Raw genomic sequence first — 11767 nt, forward strand, 5'->3', positions numbered from 1 at the left:
CCTGAAAGCTCTGAGTAAAAATTATTAAAAAGGTGGAAATTGCAAAAATGGGCCGGTCAACGAAGATTACAAGTGGAGCACGGGGCCTGGCAACGAAAGGGTTAAACCTTCCTGAATCCGGCTGTCTTCCCTGTAGAGCGTTGTGTGGGAATGGTTCGGATTAAGGGATTCGTGTGTTTCATGGCATAGCGGTTTATGAATCGCTAAGCGCAGCTGCCCCTTTAAGCCATAATGAAGCGCAGGCTGCGACTGCTATGGCGGGCACGCGGCTCTGTAGACCGGCGGGTGATGGATCAGCGTGGAATCTGCCCGGTGACAGCAGCTCGCATTTATATGGAATTATCACCAAAGGGCAGGGTGAGAAGTTGGCGGATAATGCGCCTCCGCTCAGGAGGCGGCTTCATGCGCCGTAATAGAGAGGAGTAATGTGGCTGCACTGCGCTCTCGCTGCCGGATCATATTCATAAGTGGTCTGGCTCGTGTACTAGCACATCATCCGTGTGTATAGCTTCTCTTATGGACAAGGTAGCTGGCGTGCATTCAGGGCTGTCAGGAGCAAACCCTCACCCACTCGCCACCCGAGACCGCTCCATTCCTCTGTAAAGCCGGCCATACACCTAGAGATTATCTGCAGATCTTCTATAGTCAGATGGAAAAAGTGCAACGGATCCCTCCAGCAACACTAAACTGTGTGAATGGAGGAATCTCCCACTGGGCCAAGCTTCAGTATCTTGCTAGTCGGTCCCGCTGGCTCTCATAATACCTTCCCAATGTGCGCCCTGCCATAAAGGCTGGTTATAGATTCATGCAGGTACCATGTTTTTCTAGTTTGACTATTTTGGATGTGGGGACGCACTGGGGGTCCCAGCGTGCATTTTTGGTTGCTGGGCCTCCAGTGCGTCCCTGCACCTTATAAGGAGGAGTATGCTACCTCCAGGTACACCTGCATGCAATTTATCGACTGCATTGATAAGCTCCCACTCGGAGACTCGTATACATAGTTAGGACCACACTTTGCAGAGGTGCCTTGGCGCGGCAGTGCGGCTTCTACATATTTTTGGCCAAAAGTTTGTGCAACTAAAACCTCTGATTTTAACGCATACTGTTGACAGGGCTACTTGTTTGGTTGCAGGCTGGATGGCAGGTTGAGGCTGGGGAATTTTTAGTGTTTTGTAATACCTGAACAATGCCGGCATCCAATCAGATTGTTCAGCCAGCAGAGCCGACTAGCAAGATACTGAAGCTTGGCCCAGCGGGAGATTCCTCCATCCACACAGTGTAGCGTAGACGGAGGAGTCTGTGACACTTTTTCCATCTGAACATAGAAAATCTGCAGATAATCTATAGGTGTATGGCCAGCTCTAGAGCCTGGGAGTCGAGACCCGGAGTTAGTAAGCGCCGTATTGGAGCTTTCAAAGGGTCAAAGCCTAAGGGCCCATTCACACCAGATGCAGTGCGTTCTGGTCCGATTCTGGCCGCAACGCACTGCCTCGCATTGCGGCCGCCTCACTTTTTTGTGGGGCAGGAGGGGGCGTGGCAATCCATTGAAGTGAATGGCACCGTAGCCACGCTCTCCGGCCGCAATGCGATCGGCCGCACGGGATTGCAAGGTACAATTATGCCTGTGGTCCGGTGCGGTCAAAATAGTGCTTGCAGCTTTTTGATCGGACCGGACTGCAGGCATATTGTGCCTTGCGATCCCGTGCAGCCGATAGCATTGCGGGCCGGAGGGCGTGGCTACGGTGCCATTCACTTCCCCTCCTGCCCCACAAAAAAGTGGGCCGGCTGCAATGCGAGGCAGTGTGTTCTGGCCAGAATCGGACCAGAACGCACTGCATCTGGTGTGAACGGGCCCTAAATCTGGACAACATTTTAATAAAATGGCCGCCAAAAAGCAGCTTAAATTTAAAAAGGAACTGCCTGCAATACTTGCCTTCAATCCAGAGCTGTCTCTTTCAGTACTTCCTTTTCTCTGCATGATGCCCTCAGTTTTTTAAGCTGAATGATATCCAGTGTTCTTTCAATTGGGAACACTTTGCATGCAGGGCAGTCTGGGATCACACCCTGAAAGGACACAACACCCTTGATTCAGTGCATTGGTGCGGATGGTACTGACCTTGTTACGTGAGCATCATCAGGGTAGGGCTGCAGCTAACGATTATTTTCATAATCGATTAGTTGCCTGATTTATTTTTTTTGATTAATCGATTGGTTGCTTTAAAAATAAAAATCTCTCCCCCTCCAACTAATCGATAATGAACATAGTTGCCAACTATTCTCATAATCGATTATCAATTAGTTGATGCAGCCCTACATCAGAGGATCGCCCACTTCCGGGTGTTGTTTGAAGTTGACCCCCACGCATCACATACTAGCCAGAGAGAGTAGGATAAGCCTGCAGTTTGGCTTTAATGACTCCTCCTCCTCCTTTACATGACAGTGTGCAGGTCTGGCGATTGGATGCTCCAGGCCAGGCAATGCATCCTGGGAAGAAAGGGAAGCGTTCACTTGCTCCACCATAACTGAAAGCACCAAGCACTTGGCAAAATAGCAGGGGGATCATAGAAGTAGTGTGTGGGCTTTCTTTTAAGAGAACCTGTCACTTTCCAAGAATCAAGTGAGTCTCTTTAAAGCCAAAACTTAGAATTTTAGCTTTGAATTGGAAGCGGAGAAGAATGAGAACCACAGTCCGATTCGGTCTGACATCCATCACCTGCACAGGAAGTGAGTGAAAATCTCTGAGTGGCACAGATCGTAATAAAATCCTTAATTAGGTTCTAAACTTTCCCCAATCTACTACCATGGATTTAACTGGTTGCTTGAACTTCCAATTTGAAGTATAACTGCACGTGGGCTATGAATTATGCATCCCTACCTCCTATATCTCTGCAACCTTTGATAAATGCCAGTATGATGGCTTACCTTTACTGAAGGTCAGCGCTATTTTTAAAGCAATGTGCACTGAAGTCTTCCAGAGCGGTTTGTATCCTGCTCCACCGAGAACTTGCTGCTCCCGGCCTCCACCAGGGGGTGCTGCTGGGAGACCAGGGACTTGCTCTCAATCCAGGGGGCAGAACTCTTGACCAGGTTTTAAACTCTGAACCCAGGGACCACAGTCTGGCCTGCTGATATTATAAACCTATCCTCAGTAAGTGCCCATTCACACTACAGAACAAAACACACGGCAGGATTTTATTGGAATGTGTGTGTATTTTAGCGGCACGTGTTGGCATAACCACAGAGACGAAAAGGTGAAGGCCATCCCGTAGGCATCAGCTATTATAGGTTTTGGCCAGATAACTCGAATGTGCACCCCTTCGAAACTGGTCACCCTTTGTTAGGAAGGGTTTATCTTTTAGGACAAGGCCCCGTCCATCCCCTATAGCCCATTGAGTGCCAAATGAGGTGTTCTCGTTGAAAAGGGTTGTGGGGAAGCAAGATCATAGGGGTGCACCAAGGTCTTATCTGACTAGCAAAGGCGATTGGCACCTTATGAAGTTTATAGCAGACAGGTTGGATTCCATTTAAGACTTTGAGGTTTTGTACATCTGGTATACCTGTGTGTGTTTTTATAGTTGTACTGAAGTTTTCAGTTTTAATTTATCTGAATACATTCCAGGTCCATCAAACCAAATGGGGGTCTTACAATTTTGTATTTCGAAAGCAGAAATGTCTGTCCCCTGTCGGCATGCTACAGGACCCTTGCGCTCTGTGTGGAAGCAGTGGTCTCTCTCTACTGAGGCCCAGCATGATCCTTGCTAAGCCAGTTCAATGGGCCAGGAACATGAGCTTTGCTGAGCTGCTGCTCTGACTTTGCAAGGTGCCATGTTGCACTCCAAGAGACCATTGCTTCCACACAGCGCAGGGGACCTTCTCTGCAGGATGCTGGCACAGGACAAGACTTCCTCCAGGCTGTGGCTGTTTTCTACACTCTGTAAGACTTTGTACAACATTGTTTTGGTATAATTTGGAATGTATTTAGCTGATTTAAAGTGGAAGTTCAGTTTGGCTTTAACTCTTCTTGCTGTGCTTTCTTTTCTAGGAATCCTTTGGTCATACAGACTAAAGATGCGGCTATTACAACGTCACCTTCTCTGGGTGCTGTCCCGAAAAGCAACGGTTACTTGTGCAGGTAAATGGAGGATCTGTCCTTTTGTGTGCTGTCATATTCTGTACTTTATGGTAAAGCTTCAGGGGTGTAAGGTGTAAGACTGCTGGTATGATGACATCATAGGAACTTGGGATATACCGATACTAGTATCTGTGCCGATACCGAGTATTTGGGTGAGTACTCGCCCAAATGCTCTGATATCTTCCCTGAAACCAGAACTTCTGGTTAGAGGAATTCCTCTGACCGGCAGTTCTGTAGGGGAACATGGAGTCGGCTTCTCAGGCAATCAGGAAGCCGGGTGGCAAGTAATGACCCGCCTCCCGGCTTCTTGATTAGCCGGGAAGCTGGCTCCATGCTGATTGGCTGGGAAGCCAGCTTCCCAGCCAAAAAGCATTGAGCCAACTGTTTGGCCGGTCAGCATGGAGCCGGCTTCACGGCCGATCAGAAAGCTGGGGGGCTGGTTATTACTGATCCATGCTGAGTGGCTGGCAAGCCAGTTTCCTGGCCAATCACAATCGAGCAGCCCAAACAACATGGAGCCGGCTTCCCGGCATGTCATTACCCGCCGCCCGGCTTCCTGACTGCCCAGGAACTGGGGCTTCATGCCAACGGCAGCACTGGTATCGGTACTCGGTATCGGCGAGTACCGAAAGCAAAATATCGGTACTCGTTACCGAAAAAACGGTACCGGTGCATCCCTAATGGAAAGCCGTTTAGTACCTGAATATACCTTTAGTGACAGTGGTACCCTGGAGAGCTCAGGTATGCCTGTTCTAAGTTTGTCGTTTTGGATATCAAAGCTAAAGCTTCTTATAGGTCTGAGAGGGGGCACACATCGTAGTCATGGGCCAGATCGTATTTGTATAATGGAGTGCTCGCTTTTCTATCATGCTGAAAATAAGCGTCGTACAATAAAAGTGACTCTGATCTCACCTTTCAGCCCCACATCCAGTCACTATCCAAATTCTGCCGCCTTCACCTCCATAATATCTACAAAATACCCCCCTTCCTCACCAATGAAACCACAAAGCTTCTCATCCACTCCCTTGTTATTGCTCGTCTGGACTATTGTAACTCCCTCCTCATTGGCTGACCTCTACACAGGCCCCCCCCCCTTCAGTCTATTATGAATGCTGTTGCCAGACTCATCCACCTAACCAACCACTTAGTGTCTGCAAACAGGGAGCAGCACATTAGTGACCTCACTAAATCTCACTGCAGATCTCCTGAGACTAGCAGTCAGAGGCAGCAGTGCCTTAGATCTCACACTGCAGATATACAGCTATGAGGCTCAGTGGGGTTGAGGTCAGGCCTTCGTGTAGGCCACTTAAGTTCCTCCACACCAAACGCCTCAAACCATCTCTTCATGGAGCTGACTTTGTGCACAGGGTCACGGTCATGCCGGAGCAGAGGAGAACCTTCATCAAACGGTTACCAAAAGGTTGGAAGTGTACCGTTGTCTTAACTACTTCAGGACCGCCCACCATTAAAAAAAAACAACTTCATGTCCTGATTGTAGTTATACCAAGAACATGGCGGTGGCTGCTGTGCTTTGGTATGACTTTAAACGTCAGGCGATTGCTGTTCAGATACAAGCGATCCGGCGGCTCGCTTGTACAATGCTGGGAATGTGCTCCGCCACCAGCTACCCCGGGCTCCGCTGTCCCCCATGCGGGCCCGGGACCGGCACAGCAGATCTCCCCTGACCGATCGGAGGGAGATCAGCAAGCTTCCAGCCGCTGATCTCTCCTCCGATCACTGAATCCGGAAGTGATGTGTATTATATCACTTCCAATGTCACTGTGCACATTTTCTGGCTCCTGTAGCCAGAAGACGGTGGTGAAACATATCTCTGTTTCAGCATCTTCTTTGGGGTCCCTAGGTGACAGGGGTCTGAAAGACCCCTGATGTCTCCATAAAGAGGACCTGTCACTTCCTATTCGGTATTACATAGGGGGCTTGTTAGCCTCCTATGTGATAGCAATAAAGAGAAGTGTAAAAAAAAAAAAGAATAAATTAAAGTCGCATATATATATAAAAAATGCAAACAATTTTGTTTTAAAGTCCCCCCTGCCCCCCCTGTGCACGCAAATACAAGCACAATCACTAATCGGGTGTGCCAACGTGCAAAATCGCGCCACATGTTACATATTGTCGCGAATGTCTGAGTGAGTGCAATAATTCTAAAATGTGGATTATAACAAGGGTGCAAAAAAGTCCTTGGTCCTAAGGGGTTAAGAGTTGTATTGTTCAGTGGTGGGTTGCACTTGGCTCCAACGTGAGGTGGGGAGGCCTGGTTAGGACACAAGGTGAGGCTTACGTGCACAGCAAACCTGGGCTTACGGGGTTCACACAACACATTTGAAATGATGAATAAGATATAAAAATTACATCCAGACACATTTCAGGAGCGGCTGCTCCATTTTTATTTCTTGCTGTTCTTCTACTCTTCATACATGTGTCAGGTTCACTTTAAGGGCATCTTGCCGTATATGCTCTGCCGGTCCCCCATCTCGGGCGTCTGAGAGATTCGAGGGCTCTTACTGCAGAATGAAAAGCGGAATTACATCTGCTCGTCCCGCGTCTTTCAAGCCGCTATTAAAAATTACCATTTTGGTGCTGTTGGTGAGCGCTGAATCGAGTCTCCCGGGGCCTTCTAAAATAAGCTTCTCCTCCCTAGCTGGAATAGCAGAACATGCTCGGCGGGACGGAGGCAGCTGCTGCTGGAGAGTCATGACATGGCAGCAGTCAAGCAGAAACGCACTAGCTGCCTGTGAATTAGCTGCAGATAATTCCACATTTCACATGCTGTCAGGTTAGGACCGAGTGTTTACCGTACACTCCTATTATCCGGCAAAAAGCTGTACGGAGCTCCATGCTGCCAGCTCCCCGCTGTAACCCTTTACTGGCTCTGCAGTGACGCTTCCGGATTCTGATTTTTGTCCTCGTTCACGCCAGTAACCTCATTATCCGTTTATGTTGTGTTTAGTGAGATTCCTGTACCCGGGGTCAGAGACCGTGTCATAGACGGCACCTGAGAAGAGTAGGAAGGCAGGTGCATTTTTTTTTAGTTCTAAGGTTTAAAAGTTAACCTGTGGTCCATCTATACACACTCGAGTATTTACATATGCTTAAATAGCTGTAAATAGGAATAAAAGCAAGTCTCCACTGACCTCTGTGTCTGCAGGCACTGTAAAATAATTAATTCGCACTGAAGTCATCTCTGAGCAGCTCCACTGACCTCTGTGTCTACAGGCACTGTAAAGTAATTCATTCTCAGTTGCAGTGGAAACACTGAAGTCATCTCTGACAAGCTTCACCGACCTCTGTATCTACGGGCACTGTGAAGTAATTAATTCTCAGTTATCTTGGAAGCACTGAAGTAATCTCTGAGCAGCTTCACTGACCTGTGTATCTGCAGGCACTGTAAAGTAATTAATTCTCAAAGTTACACTCAGCACACAGCTAAGCGCACCCTGCTTCTCCCTTCTGGACCTCCTGCTTTGTGTTGAAGTATTAGAAGCTTGGCCGGTGCCTGAGTCACTGTTGGGAAAGGGGAGCAGGGGGTTTGCTGTGCTGCTCAGTCACTGCTGTGAGGGGGTGTAGGGAGAGTTGAACTGCTGAGTAAATGGTAGGAGGGGGTAGCTGAGCTCCAGAGTCACAGCTGGGAAGGGGGAGCTGAGCTCCAGAGTCACAGCTGGGAAGGGGGAGCTGAGCTCCAGAGTCACAGCTGGGAAGGGGGAGCTGAGCTCCAGAGTCACAGCTGGGAAGGGGGAGCTGAGCTCCAGAGTCACAGCTGGGAAGGGAGAGCTGAGCTCCAGAGTCACAGCTGGGAAGGGGGAGCTGAGAGGGGAGCTGAGCTGCTGCATTACTCTTGTAAAGGGGGAGCAAAAGGAGCTGAGCTGCAGCCGTTGGTCACTGCTGGGAAGGCCAAGCATGGTGATCTGCTGGAGAAGGAGAGCTGAGTTACTGCTGGGGGGGGGGTTGAGCAAGATGAATGGAGCTGCTCACTCACTGCTAATAGGAGCAGGGAGAGCTTAGGAGCAGGGAGAGCTAAACTGCCAAGTCACTGTTGGGGGCGGGAGGAAGGAGCAGGAGGAGCTGAGCTGCTCAGTCACTGCTGGTAAGGGGGAGCAGATGTAGCTGAGCTACCTTAGACAAAGACTTCAGTGCTTCTCTTGGGATAAGCTGAAATATATTAATTTTAATTGGATGCACCTAAAAACCTGACTGAGGTTCTAACCTTTTCCAATTGTTCTAATAACATTTAAATCTGTTTCTCCACTTTAAGGGATATTCCCCCCTCACTCTGTCTCCATTACCATAAAGGAAATCCTTCCCATTGACTGTACAGACAGCATTAAAAATAGGGATGCATTGATACCGATACTAGTATCGGTATCGCTGCCGATACCGAGTATTTGGATGAGTACCTATAACTCTTTCAATTGCTGGAATTTCCGGTATCAGGAAGCCGGGCAGCGAGTCGTTACATGCTGCCCGGCTTCCTGATCCCTCATCACTCCCTCATCGCCAGGTAATGACTCGCCGCCCCGGCTTCCTGATTGTTCTGGAAGCTGGCCAATCAGGAAGCCAGGTGGCAAGTCATTAGCCGCCCCACCGGCTTTCCTTAATGGGACTTCCGACCGCTCACTGCTGCTCTCTGCTGCTCTCTCTGCTTGTGCAGGGAGACTGGTCTGGCCTCCGCCCCCTCCTGTAATAAAGATGGAGCTTGCTTTGTGGCCACTCAGGAAGCCGGGAGGTGGGTAATGACTTGCCCCCCCAGGTTCCTGATTGGTCGGGAAGCAGGCCAATCAGGAAACCAGGCGGTGAGTCATTACCCGTCCCCGGCTTCTTGACTGGTCAGAAAGCTGGCTCCATGCTACCTTGTCGCACGGAGCGGGCGGGAGCTCCCGGCCAGTCAGGAAGCTGGGTGCCAGGTAATGACTCGCCGCCCGGCTTCCTGATTGTTCTGGAAGCTGGCCAATCAGGAAGCCAGGTGGCAAGTCATTACCCGCCCCCCCGGCTTTCCTTAATGGGACTTCCGATATCTGTGTTCTGTATCGGCGTGTACCGAAAAAAAAATATCGCTACTCTATAACGAAAAGCCGGCATCAGTGCATCCCTAATTAAAAAATGTAAGGGATTATTCAAACTCCTCTCCACTCGATGAACACAAAGAAAGCGATTGTAGCCGGAGCTCTGTATTTATATCAAACACAATATTGTATATTTTCCCCTTTTATTATCATTCATTTAAAATTCAAATGAAGACGCCTTTTATCAGTCGCATTTAATGTTTCCGGTGCTGAAATCAGCCTCTGCTAGCGTGGGAGAGGAATACAGATGAAGATTAGATGACCGTCGCATCGGCAGAGATTACAGGGAAAGCGTCGCCATTATTCAAAACAAACATTAGCTGGGGGCAGGTTATTAGGGAATACATCCCGCTTTCTGCTATACGAGGCCCGAGAGCGAGGAAAGGCGCTTTGTGCGGAGTAAACGGTGCAATCAAAGGGCTCACGGCTGTCTACACACCACGGGGGGGTCGTGGTTTTAGGGGTTCTGTGGCTACAGGAGCTCCCACTGGGGGCTTGTTAAAGCTAAACTCCGGAATAAGCAAATATTGTCCTCGTACAAGAGTCATGTGCAGTCTTTAATCTTGGTGAGCTTTGTGTATTTATTCCAGATCTGTGCAGTAATCCAGTGTGAGACTTGGAGCTCCCTGTAATAAAGACCGCTCACTGCTGCTCTCTCTGCTTGTGCAGGGTGATTGGTCTTGTCTCTGACCCCTCCTGTAATAAAGACCGCTCACTGCTGCTCTCTCTGCTTGTGCAGGGTGATTGGTCTTGTCTCCGCCCCCTCCTGTAATAAAGACCGGTCACTGCTGCTCTCTCTGCTTGTGCAGGGTGATTGGTCTTGTCTCTGACCCCTCCTGTAATAAAGACCGCTCACTGCTGCTCTCTCTGCTTGTGCAGGGTGATTGGTCTTGTCTCTGACCCCTCCTGTAATAAAGACCGCTCACTGCTGCTCTCTCTGCTTGTGCAGGGTGATTGGTCTTGTCTCTGACCCCTCCTGTAATAAAGACCGCTCACTGCTGCTCTCTCTGCTTGTGCAGGGTGACTGGTCTGGCCTCCGCCCCCTCCCGTAATAAAGACCGCTCACTGCTGCTCTGTCTGCTTGTGCAGGGTGATTGGTCTTGTCTCCGCCCCCTCCTGTAATAAAGACCGCTCACTGCTGCTCTCTCTGCTTGTGCAGGGTGATTGGTCTTGTTTCCGCCCCCTCCTGTAATAAAGACCGCTCACTGCTGCTCTCTCTGCTTGTGCAGGGTGACTGGTCTTGTCTCCGCCCCCTCCTGTAATAAAGACCGCTCACTGCTGCTCTCTCTGCTTGTGCAGGGAGACTGGTCTGGCCTCCGCCCCCTCCTGTAATAAAGATGGGTCACTGCTGCTCTCTCCTTGTGCAGGGTGACTGGTCTGGCCTCCGCCCCCTCCTGTAATAAAGACGGGTCATTGCTGTTCTCTCTCCTTGTGCAGGGTGACTGGTCTTGTCTCCGCCCCCTCCTGTAATAAAGACCGCTCACTGCTGCTCTCTCTGCTTGTGCAGGGAGACTGGTCTGGCCTCCGCCCCCTCCTGTAATAAAGATGGGTCACTGCTGCTCTCTCCTTGTGCAGGGTGACTGGTCTTGTCTCCGCCCCCTCCTGTAATAAAGACCGGTCACTGCTGCTCTCTCTCCTTGTGCAAGGTGACTGGTCTTGTCTCCGCCCCCCTCGTGTAGTTTTCTGAAGGCAGCCTGTAGTGGGTGGAGCCTGTTTTAATGCATTGTGTTCAGTCACACAGGATACACTGAAATCCCAGCATCGTTTGTTGTAGATGGGTTAGCAGAAAGCTAATAGAAAGACAGGTTCAGGTGTTTATAGAGGCCGAATTGAGCGCCTTTATAAACTGGATTGGTTTGATGTCTGAAATTCCACCTGAATGAAGTCCTAGCATCAGATATTATTTTTCATGTTCAGTGCATGCTAAGTAATGTCAGTGGTACTTGCAGACAGTTATTCCCTCTCATAGAGATTACAGTACTCCCCCTGACAACACCTTTATGTACTTTTTGCCTTCAAAAGGACGGCACCATCTTTGTTCAAACATCATCCAGGTGTGCCATCTACTTCCGGGACTGAGACACCAACTCAGGGGGTGACACACTCCCTGTAAATCCTGAGGCCTGTGCAGTCCTTGGCTGTGTTCACAAATGCCTGAAACAGATCAGCCCCTGTTGCATCCTCTCACCTTTTGACTTGTTACAATGTTGGTCTGGTCACTGGGGAGAGGAAATGCTTCTTCCTGCCTGCAGCAGACTGATGACATCATCTCAGCCTAGACAAAGTCACTGGACAAGAGCTCAAGGGAGACTTTTTAATGGTGTATCCCTTTTTTTTTGTTGTTTCCATATTTAATTAATTGTACTGCTGCTGTATATTGTGACTTGTCAGGAATTCTTGCAGACTTGTATAGTTATTGAAAGACATCCACACTCCCTCCCGCTTAGCCTTTAACCCTTTTGCTGCCAGCAACGAATGCCAGAACTCTGTAAAGCCGATGGTCGGCTTTACGGTGGAAGCGATTCTGGCGTCTGAGCTGCCGCAGGATAACTTCCAG

The 11767-nt window shown here is 49.4% G+C and overlaps 1 protein-coding gene across 1 annotated transcript in view; it reads left to right on the forward strand.

Annotated features, from left to right (window-relative positions):
* Positions 1 to 11767, forward strand: part of KIAA1328 (KIAA1328 ortholog) — a gene marked incomplete at its 3' end in the record, with an annotated part of 110210 nt that overhangs the window by 83060 nt on the left and 15383 nt on the right. Inside the window, exon 7 of the mRNA XM_018568776.1 lies at positions 4043 to 4132. Coding sequence (XP_018424278.1) covers positions 4043 to 4132 — 90 coding nt within the window. The remainder of the gene's footprint in view (positions 1 to 4042; positions 4133 to 11767) is intronic.

Source organism: Nanorana parkeri, unplaced genomic scaffold (genome assembly GCF_000935625.1).
Source record: "Nanorana parkeri isolate BGI_ZX_2015 unplaced genomic scaffold, ASM93562v1 scaffold1242, whole genome shotgun sequence".
NCBI classification, from domain to species: Eukaryota; Metazoa; Chordata; class Amphibia; order Anura; family Dicroglossidae; genus Nanorana; species Nanorana parkeri.